General features: G+C 35.9%; 1 protein-coding gene across 1 annotated transcript in view; it reads left to right on the top strand.

Annotated features, from left to right (window-relative positions):
* The window catches only part of pdia5 (protein disulfide isomerase family A, member 5), a 106,682-nt gene that overhangs the window by 69,352 nt on the left and 12,396 nt on the right, over positions 1–24,934 (top strand). The window contains exons 12-15 of the mRNA XM_073845667.1: positions 2,915–2,985; positions 6,698–6,861; positions 11,524–11,654; positions 17,934–18,004. Of these exons, the coding sequence (XP_073701768.1) occupies positions 2,915–2,985; positions 6,698–6,861; positions 11,524–11,654; positions 17,934–18,004 (437 nt within the window). The remainder of the gene's footprint in view (positions 1–2,914; positions 2,986–6,697; positions 6,862–11,523; positions 11,655–17,933; positions 18,005–24,934) is intronic.

The raw sequence follows: 24,934 nt of genomic DNA, 5'->3' as shown, positions 1-24,934 counted from the left end.
AATCACACACATGGGACATAGGCGGACGTACCGACCCAGTATTTACAAAGCGAATGTGTAAAGAAAATCAAACACCCTTTACAAAAAATAACAATGTTGGACGATTTTGAATGTTGGATGAGTTTTTCGCCCACTACCTTTTTTTAACCAAAGCACACAGATAAAGAACTAACCACACATTTCTTTTCCAACGTGACAATGCAAGTCATCCGTGAAGACGCGCACCGCAGAGCCAGTGCATGTTGAGCATTTGTGCTTAAAAGTATATATATTTTTATTTTTTTAAGAAAATAGCAGATCGTTTTGCTAGATAAGACCCTTGTTCCTCGGCTGGGATCGTGTAGTGCCATTTGAAGCTGCATTAAAAACTGCAATTTGGACCTTCAACCTGTTGGCCACCATTGAAGTCCACTATATGAAGAAAAATCCTTAATTTCTTTATGACTGAAGAAAACAAAGACATAAACATGTTGGATGACATGGGGGTAAATTAGGGCTGTGCAATTAATCGAAATTCGGTTTCGATTTCAATTTCAGCTTCAAACGGTCATGAAAATGCAGTAATCGAGATGAAAGGATTATTGCGCCCCATTCCGCCCCCTTTCCAGTGGTGCGATTTCGCTCCTCCATAAAAGCCTAATTTCACACGCAAATCAGCAAAATCATGTAACTTTCATAAAATGGGACGTGCTTGATTTATTAATGTTTCTTTGATGTTTTGTTTTTAATAGCGTGTAAGAAAACTTACACTGTTCCGTGTATGCGTTCAGAGACGGAGCAGAACACAGACTTGCATAAAGTATTCAGTATTCTTTTTTTAAGCACTGTTTTTTTTATTTGTATCTTTATTTGTATCTCGCTGTATTGCTATCTTTAAACTAATCACTATATAAAGTTTTGGACCCTGTCATAATCGTTTAAATAATCATGATTACAATATTGACCCAAATAATCGTGATTATGATTTTTGCCAAAATCGAGCAGCCCTAGGGTAAATTATCAGGAAATTTAAATTTAGATATAATTAAAGTACTAAAAAATACTGTCACCCTCATGTCATTCCAAACCCATATGACTTTTTATTCTGTGGGACTTAAAAAGTTTTTTGTCCATACAATTAAAGTCAATGACGTCCATTGTTGTTTTGGACTGTATTGACAGTCAAAACTTTGTTACCTTCTTTTGAGCTTCACAGAAGAAAGAAAATTCTACAGGTTTTGAACTGACGTTTAATTGTTAGGATTATGTTTGCTGGACAAGTCAGTCATCAAACTCACCACGATGTTACCTTATTACCAGTCATTTTTTGTCTAGTGAAGTCTAATTTGAACTACTGAAGAGATCAGAGAGAGATAAATTTAAAAAAATACCCTGAGAACATTTTGTCAGTCTCGTAATGCTGGTTGAATTGCACTTGTGTACTGTTGATGTTTTTGTCTATCAATTTTATTCTCAAATGAATCTACCTGACACAGATTTGCTGATACGAGAGTGTTGGTAGTGTTTCAATTTCTTGGGAGGTTGCTTTTTTTAGTGATTGAAGGAAGACGGCTCTCAGCTTTCATACATTTTTGATCAAACACCTCAGATAGAACATGTTAATTTCCTGTACGGCACAAGGTGTATCCTACCAACCCGCCACTGAGACTACATGCACATACTCTCTCTCCACATTAATACACTGTCAAGGCACCGGATGACTTGTTTACATTCTCATCAACAAGGTCAAATGCAATATTCTTGTTTACACACAAACATCGCTTCACATGCACTCAGCTGTCATAATGCAAATGACAACATCGACTAGGCCTCTCATTGCACATAATCAACACTGTTGAGTATTTTGAGGGAAAAAAAATGCTTTTCCTGCATCAGATTATCAGAACTATGACAGTTGCTCAGTGTGTAAATTTCATGTGACCTGATTTTGAGTCACTTTTTTGTTCATAATAAAAAATGTTGTTCGTATTTGTTAGCATAAATGCAAACCATTTATGAATCAGTGACCTAAATTTGTTCGAATTCCCATAGTGTAAATAAATGACATCATAAACCCAGGCTTGACTTAGTGAGCTCTGGTTTATGTTTACTGCAGAACTTTATAATTATGTAAGAATTGGAAAGGGATCTCTTTAAATACTTGGAAGGGAAGTATAATTTCTTTCCAGATGAGTGCTGTTTCTGATCAGTTTATGACTGACATGTTGTATTCTTTTATGGATATCGAGTTACTGTTGTTTTCGAGCTATGATAATTAAGCATGATTTCCCTTTTGGGAAAAAAAATAAGGGGGGGGGGGGGGGGTCTAAGATGATTTGCTGTTTTATGCAGGTTTGGCTAGTCTACCTGACTTCCCAACCTGGCCAAGTTAGTGTTTAGTGTTCAGTGTTCACGTAAACCTCTTTAAAACCTTTAAATTTGGCTGATCATTTATAGGGTTTTCTAAATGTTTGATGTATATACACTATCATTTAAAAGTCTGGGGTCAGCAAGGATCAGAAATACAGTAAAACAGAATATTGTGAGTAATTATTAGAATTTAAAATAACTGTTTTGTATTTTAATATATTTTAAAAGAGTTTATTCCTGTGATGGTAAAACTGACTTTTCAGTAGTCATAACTATTATTATTAATATGCTGAATTAGTCAAATCAAGAAGTTCAAGATATCACAATTATTCTCATAATTGAGTAAGTAGTAAGAAATATTATCAAATCTTTTGAATGTGAATGTAAAAAAAATCATTAAACTAATCAGATTTCATTATTATCTTAAGTGCACATTAACTTCAAAGCACTACTACAAAAATACATGTTTCATACTTCTTCTCTTTCACTTTTTCCTATATTTATTAATTTTTAATGATGTCAAAATTAATCACATTTCAATTTTCCTCCTTGTGATGGTTTTTAGGGTGTGGCCATTGTAAGAAGATGAAGCCGGAGTATGATGAAGCTGCTGAGTTCCTCAACAAAGACCCAGATGTGAGTTCCTTCTTACTAATTCATATATGGGCCATTTTGAATTGGTGCAAGATGCTGTCCCAGAACCAAAAAACACATTTAAAAAGCATTTAAGTATTCAAAAGATCCTTCTATTATCTATTGAAACCCACAATAATATTGAAAAAATCGGTAAGCTTAATATATATAAAATCATAATTTATTGGGTACTTTCAATTGGGAGGTGGCTGTCCTGAACCCTAGTATATATCAACTTATAAAAATGCTATTAAAATACTTATTTTTTTCTATTTATGTTTTTAAAAGTATCTTTTTGATTCTTTTAAAAAACAGTGAAGTTCAAACAAAATTTTAATTTTATATTTCCTTTGTAAATTATGAAACTTTATGTAAAAAAATGTGTCCCGCATTTTTCACGTTTTTCAGCTAGTTTCAAAAGTATCGGATTGGCTGTACACATGAAAATGCAAGGGTGACGTTTTCAAATAAAAAATATTGGTTTCAGGCTCCCAGAATGCCAGATCCTTCTGGACAAAATGCATACAAAGTCTGTGGGAAAAAAAACTTAAGATATTTCCAACTCTGACTTTGGACCAATTCTGTAGAATGGCCCATACAGGGAATGGAAAATGCTCATATATTTGTTGTAAACTTCAAACAGACTTCACAGAAGACAACATGGAGGCAAGAGAACACCTGTGTACTTAATGAAACGGTTCTAGGTGTGTAATTGTCGCTTTAAGGCATTCCTCGTAAAAAAAAGTCTGTGTCCAATTGACTTGATTAAAGTAAGCCGACTATAATTTTCCATCATCTTACACAATATGATAACACCCCACGGCGAATCCGAAAATGTTTGACTCTTTCAACCTTCAATTCGACATTTCCATCCTTGCATGACATGGTAATTTTCTAAGCTTTAAAGCTACAATATGAGACATATACAATTCGCAAACATCTCTGGCCGTGTTCGGGTGTTTCTCATTATCCGGGTGTGTCCGCAACGCTGGCTCTGTTCTTTAGTCCATAGCTGCAGGCCAATTGCAGTCACCAGAGCCTTATAGTTGGAGTATTAATCTCATTTTCCTTTTCATCTGTGCCGTCCCTCTAGCCTTCAGCTTGGAGCTACTCGGAGTGATGCTCTTCCCAGAGTTCAATAATGACACATGATGCATTATCTAATGCATGCTCTAGTCCTCACATCTTCTCCCGTGAGAGAGCTGAAGTCATTTATTTTTCTCATTCCTTGTGCTCACGGCCCTACACACAGTTTAGTCCACGTGTCAAGAATTTTTTTTTTTTTTAAAGCATTTTCAATTTGCACTTCACTGAGACTTTGGAATAAGAATGTTTGGTAACACTTTATTTTAAGGTGGCCTTGTTACACGTTACATATACTTACTATTATAATAACAATAAATTATGCATAATTACATGCAAGTAACCCTAATCCTAACCCTAAACATATAGTAAGTACATGTAGTTAAATAAGTTTACTTAGTACTTAAATGTATAGTTTAACTGTAACAAGGACACCTTAAAATAAAGTGTAACCGTATGTTTAAATACGTAATCACAAGTCCCTTGTTTGACCTGAACAGTTAAACTGCCTGCTGTTCTTCAGAAAAATCCTTCAGGTCCCACATATTAAGCATTTTTGTGTATTTGAACGCTTTCCAACAATGACTGTATGATTTTGAGATCTATCTTTTCACACTGAGGACAACTGAGGGACTCATATGCAGCTTTTACATTACGTTCAAACACTCACTGATGTGCCAGAAGGAAAAACCATGCATTAAAAGCCAGGGGGTAAACATTATTTGACTAGTAAATTTACCTTATTTTGACCTCTGGGAAACATGTAGCTATCTCCTGTAGCCTCTGAAGGGCAGTACTAAATTAAAAAATATGTATGATATTTAGGCAAAATAAGAAAAATGTACACATCTCCATTCTGTTCAAAAGTTTTCACCCCCAGCTTTTAATGCATGTTTTTTTCCTTTTGGAGCATCAGTGAGCGTTTGAACCTTCTGTAATAGTTGCATATGAGTCCCTCAGTTGTCCTCAGTGTGAAAAGATGGATCTCAAAATCATACAGTCATTGTTGGAAAGGGTTCAAATGCACAAAAATGCTGGAAAACCAAAGAATCTGTGGGACCTGAAGGATTGTTCTAAAGAACAGCAGGCAGTTTAACTGTTCAGGACAAAAAAGGGACTCATGAACAACTATCGCAAAACAAAAAAAACACAGGTGTGGATTATTCTGGTAACAACACAGTATTAAGAATCAAGTGTATGTAAACTTTTGAACGGGGTCATTTTTATAAATTCAACTATTATTTTCTCTTGTGGACTATATGTAAACATCTTTTATGTGAAATATCTTATTCCGGTCAGTACTAAATACATAATAACATGCATTTTGTATGATCCCTCTTATTTTAGTAAAATAATTAACATTTTGCAGATTCTGAAATGGGGAGGGTGTGAACTTTTGATCTCAACTGTTTGTAAGACGGAGATAACGAACACATGACAAATTTAAAGTGGATGGTAGAGAAATCAAGCGGCCGTGCTGATCTCTCAAGTGTGTTGTTGAAATGTGGTGCCGTTAGTATAATGAGATGTGTTTGTATATTTGTTGTCAAGTGGTTTGGTTTGCATACATATCTAATTGGCTCACAGCTTCGATAGCTGTCCGTAGATTATTTGGCCCCTGCGGGGTTGGTGTCTAAACTCGAACACAAATCCTTTGTTTGTGATAATGACCAAGACTCTCATCATAAATATAAGGTATCCCACTGACAGATGTGTGCAAATAGAGCGAGTTAATTGAGTTTAAGCTGAGGAAACATTCATAATGACAGACCATTTTGCAGCTATATAATGGTGGAAAAACAAAGCTGTGCCAAATTGTGCTGTCATTTAAAAAAGCTTGCCTGTTATCTCCAGAACTTCAACAACAAATTGATTGTTTTTCAACAGAGGATGTCATAAATCTGTCTAAATAATAGGCCTTTGTGTAAATATAATTTTCTGCAATTTGTGTGGATGACACTCGAAGTGTTCAGTGTTTCTTTCCAAGTGCTCTTTGTGTCTCATTTGAGATAAGGATATGATCTTTCTCAAACTAAATGTGCTGGAAATGCCAGTGCATGTCATTATTTTTGTTTTTAAATCACATGAATTTACATAAAAATAGTTTACCATTCCTAATATAAACACGTTAGATATAAAGACATATTCTGTCTTTAGATAGTATTAAAAATGTAATGTTTAAACATGAATTTGAGGGAATTGATTCTTATTTTCTCCTCTCCTGAGCTTCAGAATTGTTGAATAAATATTCATCTCATCTACTCCACCTACAGGAGGTCCCGTCAACCACAGAACACAATCAATATTAAAATGGCAACTTGCTCTGTTCTCAAATTGCCTCATGATTTTAATTAAGCTGTGAATAGGCATTTGAAACTTAATGGGTTCCATAATTGCTGGAAAGTTTTTAGAGAGTGATCTGGGTTAAAAATGAGCGTCTCTAATTGGCTTGGCATCTCAATCACATTGATCTTTTTGGAAAAGAGCAGTTTGCATTTGCACTTTAACAAATGGCCTAACAATGTAGAACATTTAGGATCCGTTTGCACATTCTAGGTGAATCTGACCTATCAACTGTCAGATAACACAAGTAAACAGTGCTTTTCTATCTTTGTTATTTGTATTGTTTCAGAGCCCAGGTGTATTGGCAGCAGTGGATGCCACCATTCACAAGTCCGTTGGAGAGCGGTTTAAAATCTCAGGCTTCCCAACAGTGAAGTACTTTGAAAAGGGGGAGGAGAAGTACACACTTCCTCAACTACGGAGCAAAGACAAGATCATCGAGTGGCTGCAGAAGTGAGTTGACCCTCAGTCTTTTCCACTCTGTTGTTCCATAAATTATATCTATATTAAAGGGTTAGTTCACCCAAAAATTTAAATTAGCCCATGATTTACTCACCCTCAAGGCATCCTAGGTGTATATGACTTTCTTCTTTCAGACGAATCCAATGTTTTTGTTCAACAGTCCAAAAGAAGTCCAATAAAGCGCTTTCATCCATAATAAAAAGTGCCTCACACGGCTCCGGGGAGTGAATAAAGGCCTCCTGTAGTGAATCGATGCATTTTTGTAAGAAAAATATCCATATTTAAAATGTTATAAACCATTTTCTCGAGCTTGTGCTAACTGTCGTACGTGTAAGCCGTTTTAGGTGGATGCATAGTGCATGAGAATTGATGAGAGAATGCATATGCGCAGATTAGAGAGCAAAACAAAACACTGGTCATGAATTAGAAGTACAAAACAAAGATTTGTAAAGAAAAATGTCAGAGGATTTTTATATAAGCTAAAAGGAGACTAGTTTTCCTTGGCTAAAGTAAGGAAACTTTGCTTCCTTTGCTTTGTTGGTTCTCGCAGGACTAGCATATTCTCACCTGTGCACACACTACGCATATGTCCTACGTCATCCGCCAGGAACAACTTGTTTTTTTTTTTTTTATTCTGGTATTATATTATAATTAGATTTAAATTAAGGTTAGACCAGATAAATTCTCTCATTAATAACTTACCTTCATGTGGTTCCAAATTCCTTAGACCTTCGTTCATTTTTGGAACACAAATTAAGATATTTTCGATGAAATCCAAGAGCTTTCTGGCCCTGCATAGACTGCAGTGCAACTGACATGTTTAAGGCTCAGAAAGGTAGTAAGGACATTGTTAAAACAGTCCATGTGACATCAGTGATTCAACTGTAATTTTTTGAAGCTACGAGACTTTTTGTGTGCAAAGAAAATAAAAACAACAAATTTATTCAGCAATTTCTTCTCCGTGTCAGTCTCTGTCACACCTATCTGGGGCTTGAAAGTGTCAGTTGCATTGCTGTCTATGCAGGGTCAGAAAGCTCTTAGATTTCATTAAAAATATCTTTATTTGTCTTCCGAAGATTGAGTTTGGAACGACATGAGGGTGAGTAATTAATGACAGAATTTTCATTTTTGGGTAAACTATCCCTTCAACTATTTGGCATAAGAACTGTCCCTATTTAAAAGTGAAAAAAAGCCTTCAGAAGATGCTGTGTCTGCACTGCATCTTTGCAGAGGCGTTAATGTTCAAAACCGATAAAACACAATGGCTGTTTTTGACTGCATGTAGTTATTTATGTAGGTGGATGGAGGTCTGCATGGGTAAATGCTTATTTTTGCTTTCATTTGTTTCTTCACACTTTGCGATATTTATTTTTGATGGCGGTGGATTTAGTGCTTAGCTAAGGTCAGGTACAGGTGAGGCAGAAATTGCTTTTTGTTGTGCTGCTCTTCCTCTCTGCAATTTCTTAACTCTATAAATAGTCAGGAATGTCTATTATAAATACTACACGTGCACTTTGTGGTTTTGTTTTTATGTTAAAGTGGTAACTAAATGTCACATAGTTAGAACAAGTGTTAGACTTCTGAAAAAAAAAGTAAGACTGTGGAATGAGTGCAGAATCGTTTGAAAGGACCACATTAGGGATGTAACGGTATTGTAAATACCGTCGTACCGCAATAGCAAATTTTTTCGATACTACCGTGGTCGCATGACTCGATAAAACGATAGGTCTTCTGAGAAAAGTTTGCTCAGGCGAATGGAGCGAACGGGAGGTAGCGGGAACTACAATTCCCATCAGCCCAGGCGTCTCCATCATCCTTTGCGGTCTGTTGCCCGGCCCCCTTGAACGTCAAGTTCATTTTATTTTCGATATAGCGCCAGATCACAATAGAACTCATTTAAGGTTATCTTTCCTATAGAACAGGTCTATACATTGTTCTTTTATTAAACAAACTAAATTGCCTTATGTTATTTATCTTATTTACACGAAGGCATGTCATTTCTGTCTCTACATGGTCACGTGTTTACAATGTCTCTTCCGCCAAAACACGCAGGACTCCATTCATAAAAACGGATTTTACTATTGCGCGGAATGCCACGGACTTCATTGATGTTTGGATTAATAAATCAAAAGTTGGTCTGTCACTTAATTCAAATCGCGATATGGACTAGTGTCTGTGAAAACTGAAATGCAAAAAGACCGTTTTAATATGAATCCTGCATGTTCCGTTTGCCTCTGTATGTATGAATGGTGGAGACGCGTTTTTTTTTTTTTTACTACACGCATACTGAAGCACACGTGACGCTAACACTAATTTTTAGCATTTGCATCTCACATGAACAGATAAACTCAGTTTCCAAAGATGCTGTGAGTGTCACTTTTACCATTTCATTTAAGAAAACTAGCATCACATCATACTGTACACACAGAACTTCACGGCAACCTGTCAAAATAAAAGTACGGTTTAACATGAAACAGAACATTAGTCTTGTATTACTTTTGTACAGTATAATGTAGGTGTTTATATATTCCTATTTAAATAATTTACATAAAACAATATATATATAATAAAAAATAAATATTACAACAAGATTAACCACTTAATTGTAGAAAAAAAGACTAAAATTATTATTTAAACGTTTTAAACTGAATATAATTTTTCTTCCATGTATTGATTTTAACAGTAAACCTCAGTTTGTTTGCCAAAAATTAAAAGGGTTTATTTTTCATTTGATTAAAAATAAATAAATGTTTATGCTTTCATTTGATTATCAGAAAAATTAAAACACATAAGAATTTCAAAAAGAAAAAAAATAAATAAATAAATAAAAAATTGTAGAGCCCTATTGTTCAAAATGTTAAAATAGAGAGTTTTGGACTTATTTTTCCACTGAAATGAATGTTTTCGTTATTACACAAAGTAGGCTGAAGTACTGCGAAAAAAAGTAACATGGTTACATGGTTTAATAATTTTTTGTTATTAAAATTGAAAAATTTTGAAAAGTTCAATAAATACCGTACCGTGCCATTCATACCGAGGTATTACCGTATTGTGAATTTTTGATACCGTTACATCCCTAGACCACATACATTTGACCTGGAGATGTTTTTCACGCATTAACGAACTTCACACTAAGAGAGCCACATAACTGACAGGGGTTCAGTCAATAGAAACATGCTCTTGAAAACACTCACTGACTGATTCTAAAGAGCGACCCGCATGTGGGCTGGGAGCCTGAGAATTTACTTTTACACTGCTGTCTCTCTTGACTCTTCGAGATGTGTTCAACGGAGCTTGACTGCAATCAATCACTGCTAAACTGACCTCTCAGTGGAAGAGCTTGCACCTTGCTTTGAGCCTGGAGTGGCCCTTCTGTGCGGGCATCAGCTATGAGTTTTAAGTGCATGACGGTGCCATCTCACAGGTCTTAGAACAGCAGGGCCAAGGCTGCTGTCAGACTCATGCCAAATACTGGCTTGTAGTCATGCAGTATGATAATACCATGGGACATAGGAAGTCAGGAAAGCCTAAGTTAGGGTTTTGTTTAGTCCTGAGGTGCAGTCATGTTTGACATTGTGATATGCATATAAAGTGGCCCCAAAAAGTATTAGCATTGCAGTAACAAAATGTCAAACCATATATACACACTATCATTCAAAAGTTTGGGGTCAGCATGATTTATTTAATTTTTCTTTTTTTTAAGATAAATCTCTTATGTTCACCAAGGCTGAACAAGAAGAAATTAATACTTTAAAGGTGACGTACCAAAAAATCAGATTTTTTCTGTGTTTAAGTGCTATAATCCGGTCCCTGGTGCATCCACCAACCCAGAAAACTGAGTCCCAAGCTCAGAGGAGATAAAGGGCAGTGGATTTATTGATTCATTTACTGTATATTACACTGTTTCTACATAGACCTAATATAAACATGCGATTTCTTTCTTAGCTGTTTACCTTCACAGACAGAACCAACTGTTTTTGTAACTCCTGTGTGTTTTTAATGTAAACGTATGTATTTGATAGTTTAAGCACAATAAGACATGAAAGAGAACTTTGTTTAGCACTCACATGCCGTGTGACAAACTATATCAGAAATTTAAACTGATATGGCTTTAAAACATATAATTTCAGCGCGATAGACGTGATAATCAAAACCAAACAGATGTTTTTTAGCAGAGTTTCTGAGTTATGAGCTGTAAAGGCACAGTCATTTTCTGGAAAAAAGGGGCGGGGAGTAGCAGTTCATTTGCATTTAAAGGTACATGCACAAAAACAGCATGTTTCCATTTAAAATGGCCATTTACAAAATTATATAATAAATAATCTGTGGGGTATTTTGATCTAAAACTTCAGAGACACATTCTGGGGAAACCTGAGACTTAAATATTGTAAATAGAGGCATAATCCTTTAATTAACATAGAAATGAAAATCTGGCTTTAATGTCTAAATACTTTTGCAGCCGTTTAGTTTTGCTCAATGTATGGGTGCAAGCCTAATTACATCTGCATTTTATTCAGTATAATAGAGTGATTATGAAAATGTGCACAGTTATTACATAATGACCTAACTTGGCTGTGAGTGTTACAGTTTCAGAGATCTCAGCCTAACAGCATACCCATTTAATTGCAGGCTCTTTCTCTCTGTTTCTCTCAGTCCCCAGGCCCCACCTCCTCCAGAGAAGTCGTGGGATGAGATGCCGTCCAGCGTAAGCCACCTGGGAGCCGAAGATTTCAGAGAATTTCTGAAAAAGAAGAAACATGCCTTGGTCATGTTCTATGCTCCATGTAAGCCTTCTGGGTTTTTTCTTAAAAAATACTGCAGCTGTAGTTTCTGTCTGAAAGCACGTTTTCAAGCTTTTAGCTTTATAGGGAAATGAATCCAAATTTTTTGCATCCTCGTAAAGCATCATGTGTGATGGCAATTATATGGAACACTGAAATGTGCAGGTGGTGTAACATCTGCCAAATTGCACCATAGCCAATGTTTAAAATATTTATAATAAGTCATAACAGTTAAATATGATTTTTGCATCTCTGATATGGTAAAAGCCATTTTAAATGTTTAAGCTCAAGGAAGCAAAGGGAGATTAATTACTTGTGCATCTCTTCTTCTTCTGTTGTTATTTGTGAAGACAAACAAAGTTTAATGCAATTTATTATAATTCATCTGAGTTATATAGTCCTTTTACATATTACGTATTGTTCCAAAACAGCTTTACAAAAAAATTGTCTTAAAAAAAAAACCTTAAAGAACAAGACAAAGGTGACTACGACAATGAAAAGGAAGTAAAATGAAGGAAATAACGAAGACAGTTAAGACTTTTTTTCCGCATATGACAAGACTAAAGCTCTTTGCTCTTTCATATTGTACATCTGCGACAAAATGCCCCAGATAGTAGCCAACTTGTTGTGACACTCTTCCAGTTTGCGCAGATGCTACAATACATTTCAAATTGTTTTGAAATCTGGCCAACCAGTCGTCAGGTCTGTGCATTGTCACTAGCCAGAGAGAAGCGATGAGCAGTAGCCAATGAAATTGCTAGAGGAGGGTTAGACAGTGGGAAACAGGAGCCAAAAACAAAACATCAAACTGCTGCCCACGTCTCCCCCAACACTGTCTCATCTTATTGGCATTTGGCTCATTTTCTCCTTTTTCTTTTCTTCATGTTGTTTGTTGACATGTTGTCAAGAATTGTAGTGTTGCTATGTGCCTGCATTTGTGTGTAGACAAATCTCAGGATCATAGCAATAGACAGGGAAACTGATCTTTGTGATTTGAAGCACGTTCTCTGCCGTTCGTTGAGTAAAGTTTGCACCAACATGACAAAAAACAAGAAAAACTGCAGGTCATTGTTTTGTAGTGTACTTGGCCCTACTAATTTTTATACTTGTTAAAATATAAAAAAATGATGGGGAAAAATATTACATTTATGGGGAAATGTACTGAATTTACATAATTAAAAATAACTTGACAATGTAAAAAAAAAAAACTAAATGGTCCCATTTTATGTGGCACTTTATTTATTTAAGTATATATAATCCAGGGCATTTCCTCAGAGAAGACAAGGGAGGCAGTGCCTTCACAAAATACTGGATGTGAAAAATTCATAGTATAAAAATAAAAACGCCAATGTTACATTGTCCAACATTGTCCAAGGCGCCAATAGCCTTGTGGGCAGTGCGTCGACATACAGCGCCGTTGCGCTCCGGGTGTCCCGTGTTCGAATCCCGGCTCGAGGACCTTTCCCGATCCCGCCCCCTATCTCTCTCCCACTACGTTTCCTGTCAATTCTGATCTGTCCTATCATAATAAAGGCAAAAAACGCCTAAAATAAATCTTAAAAAAAAAAAAAAAAACCATTGTCCAAGAGTGGCACCAACAGATAAAGTTACAATGGGAGTTCACATCTCTCTCGCCTTCCCTGAACCCAATGAGTTTTAACAGACCCCCTAAAGCGTGCAGTGAGTTTGGTGGGGATTGGTGGGAAGGCCTTCATTGCGATATGATTGGATATGACTGGTTATAACTGGCTGTGATTGGTTTATTCAATAAATCCTGCCTATTGTGTTTATGCGTGTTCCACTTTCACAAATCAGTCTGAATTAGCAATATAATGCTGTTAATGGGAAGACTAATCTTAAAAAGTAAGTAAACAACTTACATATAATCACTTTGTTACGTCAAAATAAGACTAAAAAATTAACTCTTAAAAAGAATAGCTGAACATACGTTCGCAAATAAAATATATTAAAATTGTTACTGCCTTTTTAAGATTCATATGTAGCTTTATTAAATAGAATACTGATTACATGGTTAATGTAAAAATATAAAATATACACTGCCCTCCAAAAGTTTGGAAATGCCCTAGAAAAGTGGGGTGTTGGTAGCCTGGAAAAATCCAGACCCTAATCTATTAAGATTAAGGGTCTGGGATCGAGCAATGAAAACTGCCTAACTCGAGGGGTGGCACCAAGGATGCATTTGAAACTCTAACTGCACGCAATTGGATAACGCCACGACCAATCACAACAATACACGCTTAGCTACCAGCAGAGCTAAATGATGTTTCATTAACAAAGTTCGGGAGAAGCGCGTCAGATGCTTAGCGTAAACATCACAAGTCAATCAGCGCCATAGGTTTAAATACAGCTGACTCACCTCAATTCACTCGATGGTTTATCAGTAAACCTCCACCACCCCATCTCATCACTCCGAGTTCTCGCTACTCCTATTGGGGGTAACGTACTCTGGGTTCGGGCCACTCCCGAGCTCGGAGCCCTTCACCGGACAGCACGCCAAACATGCACTACTATTCTCCGGCTAATTATATGTAAGCGTGAACTCGTGAACTGATAGATTAAACTCTTGCCGTATCCAGTCGGCAAAACAGCAAAAACGTCCTTCTTGCAAAGGAACGATTCGAGTTTTCGGTTTTCTGTTCCTCTTTTATATGGAAAGCCAAGTCTAACTCGTTCATTGTAGCGGCCAAAGCCGTTTCAAACAACTTGTTGTTCATCTGTAGCGACAGCGATCTTTCAAAGTTTACTATATGATTCGGACGTCGCAGTGCTGTCATCATCAGCTTAGCTCGCCTCTGGCCCGCCTACATCAGATACACCGATTTGATTGGTTCCCACAATTGCTTACGTATTGCAGTAACCTGCATCATTGCTCGATGCCAGAGTGTCTTGCAGAGACAATTCAAATTGTGCTCTCGCGAGACCTCTGGATTTCCAGGGTAGGGTTTTGGACAATATTGGCATGAATCCTTTTTAATTTGTGATAATTTTGCACTGATAAGGGACAGCACAAACTACGAAAACATGTTTTATTTCATAAACAGTTCATACAGAGAAAAAAAAAAATACATTTTTGATTAATCAAAATATCCACCATTAGCAGCTATTACAGCTCTGCATAATCTGGGCATCCGAGCTGTCGGTTTATTCAAACATTGACTTGATATATTACTCAAAGCCTCCTGAAGGATTGCCCAAAGATGATTCACACTATGCTGATATCGTCCAAAACCACACTTTGCCAGGGGTGTTTCCAAATTTTTGGTGGGCAGTGTATATTTTTTCCTTTTTCTGAAGTAATGTTTACTTAACCAAGAAAATGTGACATGAATTTACATTTGATTTCAAAAAGAAAAAAAAAAAACTTTGAGGACTTTGCACCACCGCACACCACTGATATAATCCATCAATTATGTAATAATTTAATTAGGTATTTTTGGATTTGGGGGATAAAATGATCTGGCGATGTTTTTCCCTCTTTAAATAATCTTTTGTGCTAAAATTTGCATCAGTCATTGGACTTTTTCCGCCTGTGCATGCACCACTGTTGGTTGTGCACACATTTGAGTACATAATTTCATATTAGCATGCCCTTTTTTGTTATCATAACTGAGGTGTGTAACATAATTACAGCGCGTACTCAATGAACAATGCTGTAATTATTTAGCATTAGACCGTATTGTGTCATACTCCATATCTACTGACCTCTCAGACTCACTGGATCCTTTAATTACAGCTTCTTTTTAGGTATAATGACAAACATAGCTTTTGTATTGGGTGTGACACTCTGTTAATCAAAACAGTTCATTAGTAACATATGACGGTGTGAGTAGTGCCCATTTAAAACAGCTACAAGGAGCTTTATTGAATGATTCCATTAGTGTTGCTTTGTTCTGATGAACGGCACCATTCGATGAACACGATAGTGGGCAGCTTTCATCGCTGTAGAAGCAACTTTCTACTTAATGATAGGGCATTTGTACAGAACTGAAGGTTTAACTATCACCTAGCTACCCTGATAATAGTGGAGCAAGCATAATAGTTGAAACAAGATGTTCTTACCAGAGGTTATCAAGCAGACTCGAGGGCTTTAGTTCTCACAAGCCACATCCCTTATGTCAGATGTCAATGTCAAGTCAGGACTCCACAAATGTATTCTGGGAATGTCTAGGGTGTGAAAGTTTCAGTGCACTGGAATGACTTAGACTCGATTCAATTCGAGTACTCGACTTTAAAAGATCCCGTGTTGAGTAACCAGCAAAATATCGAAAGGGGAGCATTCAACGGACGAGAATCCATTAAATGCATTATTAGACCATTTTCCAAAGCTGCATGATATATTAAATATTTAAAAATCATAATAAAGCATAATGCTATTGTTAATTCACAATCGCTACGATTCAATTAAATAAACATGTGCAGTGCAGGTTTAACATATGCGTTTAATTATTTACATGTTTGTATGTTACGTGCGTGCATCTCAGTGCAAATCCGTTCACAGTAAATGATGCTCCACACAAACAGTTATCATTTACATGTCTCAAACTCTATCTCTGCATATTATAACATCATCTGGGAATGCAACGTTCGCCATTTCATCAGATTTGTAGCTTAAATAATTTCTAAACCTCTACCAACATCGGAGAATAGATCGTTATTTTTCTCAATATGCTAACTGTTAATCGCGATTTTAAAATAAAAGCTCAAATTCTCACTCAAGAAATTACAGTGGCTGTAGAATTTCTTCATAAAGAACTGGCCACATATTAAAGCTTAAGTGGATATTTGAATTAAATGTAGTTTTGTGTCCAAATGAAACAAGAATTAGATCGCACAGTAATGTGTGAAAACAATCGTCAGGCCGTTGGCGCTCTCTACAGGCATTTGATATAATACATAATGTACGTTAGCTCTATTTTTTATAATACATTAAGTATTTTAACAGTTTTGTTCAATAAAACCATATGATTACTTGCTTTTGATACTTTATTTGAATCAATTATTATTGCCTCATTGCTATTATATATGTAATTTAAGTAATTTTAAAGGATATTGTTAGCTTAGATCTATTTTTATTACCTCAAAACAAGGAATTATAATTATCCAATTACTCGATTAATCAACAGAATAATCGACCGATAACTCGATTACCAAAATAATCGTTTGTGACAGCCCTAATTTAGACTGGGACCGTCCTAGAAATTATTCCTAGGCCAACAACTACTAAACTAGAAAGTCGATTGAAATGCACCCCAAATTTCCTCTTGCATATGATGAAAAATGATTATGTGCTGTTATTTTAAGTACAGCTTCTGTCTATGCTTTGACTTCTTGATTAGAGTATCTAACTGGGCACCGAGACAGACTCGCATTGACCTCGCATGAGTTTGGAGGCCTGCCCAGCCTTTCTTCTCCTCATATAATGGCAACATGAGCCAAAAGGGAAGGTACACAACTTTATGCTCCATTATTTATAATGACCCTCGTGCGTCTTAAATTAGACCTCTTGTTCCTCACACAAATAGGCCTTTGTTCGCTGCCCTGCAAATTAGGACCATGCCATTAACTGCCATTTAAAAGTCACCAGTTTCCAAAGTGAGCTCACTTACTTGAATAACTTTCGTTTAAAAACATAAAGTAGCACAAATGTGCGCAAACAAGATTGCGTGACAACTTTAACTAGCAGAGTAAATGAGACGGTTGTCCCATGGTTGTGTAGCCATGCCATTTGGCAAGTTTTTAGCTGTAGGCAGCTGTTTATTCGATGGAGGTTCATTGTAAAAATTGAACTCCACATGCCATGCATAATTTATAAGAATAACACCCTTAGCATCAAAACCACCTCATACGAACATGATAGAAATTAAAGTTTAGGAGTTATGACTAAGGCAGCTAGAAACTCTCACCTATTCTTTAGTAAGTTTGATGGACACATATTGCCTCAGGAAAGCCCCCGTTGGGCCGTCTGTGAGAATAATAAAGTGACTTTTGACGAGCTATAAAGTTGAATTTTGTCAGTTTAACCTGCTATACGCAGACAGTGATAAATTCAATGCGTATTTGTTTGTCTTAAGTTATTGTCGTGTAAGTAATGTCTTTTTATTTTCAAACAATTCAGTCATTGTGTTCTGTTTTTCTGCTTTAGTATTCGTCTCTATATTTGTCTATTTGTGTATACTGGGATATATCACGTCTTGCTGTTTGTTCTCTGCGTTATAAGGTGAGACAGCTCGATGAATACTTATATCTAACTGTTTTCCCCAGGGTGTCCGCACTGCAAGAACGCCGTCCCTCATTTCACCACAGCAGCTGAGCTGTTCAAAGAAGACCGCAAGGTGAGGCTCAACACCATTAAGGAGATTTCCAGCCACTCTAAATAACAAACCCTTTCAAATGACTTCCAGGTTCTGTCAAGCGCAATCAGGTTCTCCCTCTCTCATTCAGACAGCCTTCACACATCCTAGAATTTAATCTCTTTTCATCTCCAGAACGTTCAAGGTTTTCAGTGTCACAGTCTCTGTGCCGCCTGATGCTGTTGACCTTCAATCTTTTCCCTTACTTGTTATCCATCTAGTATTTCTCTGTCGATTTCTGTATTAAAGTGTGAGGCAGACTATGCTGCTTCGGCCATGTTTTGTCAGTTTAAGTCAAGCACTTACTACAAGACCTCTTCGCCTTTTTAAAGACTTGTGTTGGTGTGTGGATGCTCATGGCTTGTGGTGGAATTGTACTTGGATGATTTAGTCAGTTCTTCCAAATAACTAGTTAATGCTATAGGTATCATGAACTAAATGTTGGCCAGATGAGATGTTGTCAGATGTCATATGTCAGTAAAAAACGGATTTACCTGTCCTGTCAGTCGTTATACTGTGCTTGTAGCATGCACACTTCAATTGCACACACAGATGCGGCAGCGCACGCTGTAACCTGTATCATTTCTTGTTAAAGTGAGAATGAAACTACTAGCATGCGTGTCAGATCCGCGTCATGTTCAGCAGCAGCAGCTCTTACAGTAGTCTCTTAATTTTTGCTAGTATAACTATACTATGTTAGTTACAGGAACTACTTTTATACCTTTTTCGAAGGCACAAAGCACTTTATTTTGTTGTTAAAGTTATTTTGTTGTAAGAAGATCCTGTAATGTTTAATAATTTATTTTATTACAAAATAAATTTAATTAAAGAAAATATTTCTGTATAGGCCTATGCTTTCATTACAGTTCTTAAAAAAATAAAAATAAATAAAATAAAACCGGAATCGGCAGGTCACACTTACTGAAAAATCGGAATCGGCCAAGAAAATTGCAATCGGTGCATCGCTAGTAATAATAGCCAAATAACCTAATAACCCAGCTGCTAATAATCAAAGAACAAAAGAAAAAAGGAAACTTTTGTAGATTTAAGGATTCACCTGTATTTAATTTAGTATTTAGTGTTTGATAACTTTACTTGCTGAAGGGCACAGGTAAATAATGGGTTTATGTGAAGATCGTTTTAAGTTCACTTAAATTAGAAGTTATTTTTTTAAAGTCTAAAAAATTTTAAAATTAATAGCTCTTAATTATACTGTAATGTGAATGGATATAGTCAATAGTTAAATACTAGGGAAAAATAACAATTTCCTAGAGACATCAGTAATGTTGGTATCAGTGATACTCACCTTCAGTCATAAAAAATAAATATTTAACAAATATTAAAAGTATACTGTCTTTATGTTGTTTCTACATTAATTTGAAGATTAAATGTGAATTTATTTTAATATAAAAGCATATTTAAAAAACTTTAATGTTAGGCGATTAATTCGTTTTTTTTAAGAATTGACAACTATTTTTTAATATATTTAATTACTGAATTTATTAATTAAGTAATTAATTAATTAATTTATTTATTTATTTTACTCTTTCCCATAGAGCAACGGTTCTCATTAGTTCTTGCATGTCTCATAACGTCAGTAGCTGGGTTTCCATTACAGATGTGCACAAAACTTGTGTAAGTTTGAAAAATGTAAAAAAAAAAAAAAACTATTACGAATTGACAGTGTTTTCGTTAACCAATGTTTTGTGATGGTGATGACTGTTCGTAGGTTAAGCTCAACCTTAGGTTGGTGTGTTGCAGCCACCACACTAACCATTATTTTTAATCGAAGGAGATGTATGTGTGTATCTTCACAGAAAAACGCTTCTGAAATGCACAGCTAGTATAAACAAAAGCAAGGTTTGAAATTAAAACCCGCCAACCTGCCAAATGCAGGAAAAAATCAGCTGTGGCGGGTGAAGCTGTTAAAACACTTGCCAGTTTGGCGTAAATTGTTTACTCATTAATTTCTTGGGTAAATTCAATTAAGCCAAATCTGAGCAGATTTAGTCATCAAAATATATTAAATACAACCTAACTGCGCATCGTCTGTGCATATCTAGCTTATTTGAACATACTTGAATGCGCCGCAGATGTTTGCAGTATACAGTAAATAAGGGGTTATCCAAACATTAATGGCAAGGAAAACCCTACGTATGAGGTGTTTCTGAGGTTATAGTACATTAAAGTTTGATCAAGTGACTTTTACATATACCAGATGACCTTTAAATGCTAAATAACTGTTTCCATTGCTATTTCGCGATATATTACTTTTTCGAGTTGCCTTAAAAACCACCTCATGTGAACGTAAAAACTTTTTTGCAATATATAGGAGTTTTTTTCAATTGAGGCATTTCCATTGGGCCTATTTTCAATTTTAATTTGCGCAATTTGAAGGGTAATGCAAACGTGGCTAATTATTCTGTCCATTTCCTGTCTGGCCAGTTTGCAAACAGTTTGTAAACCTAATAATTCCAGTCATCCAACAGTCCTAATGAAGTGGAAGTACTTCTTCTCACGAGAAGTGCGCTAAGAGTTGGCTATGATTTGTGGCATTTTGTTGCAGACTAGGTGACTTAACACACGAAGAGCCGACAAGCTTAAGTCTTGTAGTGTGCTTGGCTTAACTTTTAAATTCACACGTTGCTTTCACTTTGACAAGTGCTGATGTTTCCACTTTTTTCACACTTCAGACACGTCTTTCTGAGTAACACTCCATCTCATGCAGGCGCCTACACCCTGACATTTCATCATTCTCTAAATCTTCTCTCTTTCTCCCGAAACTTCTTTGAAAGTAGCTGTCTCTTTTGGATCTTCAGAGGCCTGTAAAAACGTTTCCTTTGGCTTCTTTAACTGCACACATTTATCACTGGCCAGAAGACAGTGATGTTGAATTGTTATTTGCAAATGTCTATAATTCATCAGGTACAACGTCAGTCCTCTTCAATTTCCCTAGTGCTATTAAGTTTAAACTTGCACATAATTCAGATGAACGACATTTGGAAATTCACTTTGCCAAGAGTCAAATGGAGCCAGTTTTGTTTTTTTGTCTTAGATTTTGTGCTAACGCCCCTATAGATATTATTAAAAACAGATACTGTTTGTCTGAAGAATAAAAGCTCTGTTCATGAAGCTCCATCTGCTGGTTTTTCCAAACAGTGAGCCACTTCACAGCATCCCTAAATACACACTCAGTTATTTTTCTCACATGCGTAAACCTCTGCTCCTTGCATCTCTCAGTAGAGCTGAATTCATGAGGCATGTGAGACCACATGAGCATCAGAAGCTTTGTATTATTTACACATTACAAGGCTGTTGAATGCTTGATTGTCATTGGTTGACAAACATTCTAAGCCTTGCAATTATTTTCCAGCATACGTACAGCTATGAAATACAGCTGTACAGCAAATGAACCAAAACCCACAAAGACATTGACCAAGCAAACAATTGACAAACAAAAAGGTTTTCCCTGTTTTTCTCCCAATAAATGACTTTTAGCACACTTTTTTTCTCTTGCTCTCACACACAGACAGAAACATACATGTGTGCAAAAAAAAAAAAATCAGTGGTGCCCAGCAATTGACTTTCTCAATAAAACAGAGCATTGCATCTAAAATGTCTTATTATAGTAACCATGCTACAAGTGAAATTGATTGACTGTGGGCCATTGAATTATTGAAAAATAATGCCTGACTGCATTCCTACCTTGGGTGTGCATTATTTTTCAATAATTTAACAGGCCAGTGTCAATTATTTCCTAGTTTATATCCTGTATATGAAACCGCTCACTCATTCACCCACTCATCCATTATTCACTACATAGTGAGTACTATACTTCACTATATGGAGAAAGGCTGAGTGAAAATGAGTTACATATGATATCAAGGACTTCCAAGAACACTTCCAATCTCACCTCACATACTGAAATGCATTTTCAATTTTTTTATTTATGATATATTAATGAACTTTTTAGAATGTATACAAAGATAAAGAATATAGGAAGAGACAGAAATGGTAAGGGTATGAATACTTATGTAATGTACTTATTTCATTTTTTTAATATATACATTTATGCATGGAGTGTAGATTGATGTGGAAAAAAGTCATTTAAAACAGTTCAACATAAGGCAGTAACAGCAAACCTTGAAAAAAATGAAGGGGTATGAATACTTTTGCAAGGCACTGGACGTATCTGCTTTAATGCAATTATCAAAATAACAAAAGTCAAATGTCAAAGAGTTTGGTTTTAATGACGAAAGGAAGTATATATATATACTTATATATACACGCTATATATATTAGCAATCTTGCCTTAATTCCAATAAAAATCAGTGCAATAGTAGTAAAGAAAATGGCAGGGCATGTCCAGAACATATGTGACCCTGGACCACAAAACCAGTCATAAGGTTAAATTTGACAAAACTGAGATTTATACATCATATGAAAGCTCAATAAATAAGCTTTCTATTGATGTATGGTTTGTTAGGATAGGACAATATTTGGCTGAGACACATCTATTTGAAATCAGAAATCTGAGGATGCAAAAAAATCAAAAAGACTGAGAAAATCACCTTTAAAGTTGTCCAAATTAGGTTCTTAACAATGCATATTACAAATCAAAAATTACATTTTGATATGTTTACAGAAGGAATTTTTCAAAAAATCTTCATGGAACATGAACTTTACTTAATTTCTTAATGATTTTTGGCATAAAAGAAAAATCAAAAATTTGACCCATTCAATGTATTTTTGGCTATTGCTACATAATAATAATAATACAGCGACTTAAGACTGGTTTTGTGGTCCAGGGTCACATATGGATTAGGGTAGCTCAAAAAATTTCATTCAAACCACATATGGATGTAGTTTAGGTTGGTTTCACTTTTCTGACTATGAACAAAATTATCCCAAACAATCAGATTTCCTCTGATATGCTCATCCATTTTTATTCATAGATGCATAAAAGCAACTCTAGTGCAGTTCAGCAAAAGGTCAGATAATTTTCCAAATAAATTTGACCCTGGCACTCAAACAAAAAGTTTTGTTTAATTATATCAAGGGTTTGTGTTTCTGGTTCCACTTAGAGTCCAATTATCTCCTGGTTCCACTGTACATCCTTTGTTCTCATTAGTGCTTATTTCCTTATGTACAGTGCATTAGTAAACATCTTGAATGGCCTTCTAACAGCGCAGATTTAGAACTTCATTCCTTCAATTCTTAATATAAAGCCTCTTTGCACTCTGTTGTTACTGCTTGACTATTAAACAGTTTTTTTTCTCTAGTGAAAGCTAACAGATACAGTCCAATTAAATACAACATACTTCAATTGTGGAAAATGCTAATGGTGTAAAGCCTAATCTTGGTTCAGATGTTCTTTTGTTGACCTGTTTTAACTTAATACCACCAAATGCAAAGGAAATAACTTCTCTTTTGTAATATTCATGAGCTCACTGGCCATTTCCTGGGCTCTTTCTTTGAGGTTGATAATTACTGTCTGAAAAGGATCTCTGTGCTTTTGTAAAATGACTTTTTTTTTAGTCTCGTCCATCTCATAAACCAACCTCTGTAAGCACAAAATCTAGAGCTTCCATGAGTCTTATGTTGCTTACATCCGCTTATTGGTGAGGTTATAGCAAGATCAGTCAAGTGCCAAGAGGGTGTTCCTCCAACACGACGATCAATATCAGAATTGGCTGGCAACCAAATGAACAATCCCTTTCCTCTCCATTTTCTCCTGTCAATATAAAGAGCAAATAATCCCAGGCACATTCATGTCAACCTCCAACGAAACCCTGTAATCTTGGAGGATCATGTTTGATTGGTGCACCAAGATCCAAGAGCCATCACATTTTTTATGCGAGTTGTTTTTATCTTAAAGGAGAAGTTCACTTCCGGAATCAAAATTTCCTGATAATTTTGTTCAATAATATTAATGTCTTTCTTTCTTCAGTCAAAAAGAAATTAAGGTTTTTGAAGGAAACACTCTAGGATTTTTCTCTACAAGTGGACTTCAGTGATGGCCAATGGGTTGAAGGTCCAAATTGCAGTTTCAATACAGCTTCAAAGGACTCTACACAATCCCAGCCAAGGAATAAGGGTCTTATCTAGCAAAATTATCATTCATTTTCTATGAAAACTACAAATTTACATACTTTATAAGCACAAATAGTCATTTTAAACTAGCTCGACGCATTGTGTAATCACGCACATAGGCGGAAGTTGGAGAAAATGAGATGGAAAAACTTAATTTCTTTGCGACTAAAAGACATGAACATCTTGGATGACACGTTTTTGTTTTATTCTGGAAGTAATCTTCTCCTTTAAGAGAGAGAATGCTACATGCCATTTCACTAGATGGATTCATTCGTATAGCGTCAAACATGGTTGCCATGAAGATAAATACTGAGTCATGCAAATAGGGTTTTTGTTTTCACCTTTAGAGTGATAAAATGCACTGAATATCAGTTGACAGGGCTAAAATATGCCTTGACAGCATCTCTTTTTTTAGCAGAGGAAAAAAGATTAAAATATGCCGTTCGTCAAGAGACATTTATGGTTCATTTGTTTGTGTTTCGCTAACTGCCGTCCTCGGCTGTCCTGCGCATAAATCTTTGCTCTTGTTTTAATGTTGGGTGTTTGCTATATTATTTTATCGTACGCTGCTTTGAATGGCCTTTCTTGACAGGAATGTATTACTCATTTTTCATTACCCTAGAGAAAACGGCAGGCTACAGATCTGGCCATTTAAAATGCGCGCGGGAAGTAAAGTGGTCTCGCGTGACGCCGGTGTATTCCAAGGGAACACGGAAAATACAATGACATAGGAAAGACATGATCAGTAGGGGGCAGTCATGTAAAGCACTGAACTGAAGCGGCAGCAAACATCGCTCTAAGCCCGAATGACTCGTTTGT

The sequence above is a fragment of the Garra rufa genome, chromosome 8, assembly GCF_049309525.1.
Source record: "Garra rufa chromosome 8, GarRuf1.0, whole genome shotgun sequence".
Classification (NCBI taxonomy): domain Eukaryota; kingdom Metazoa; phylum Chordata; class Actinopteri; order Cypriniformes; family Cyprinidae; genus Garra; species Garra rufa.
This window is presented reverse-complemented; position numbering and strand designations above follow the sequence as displayed.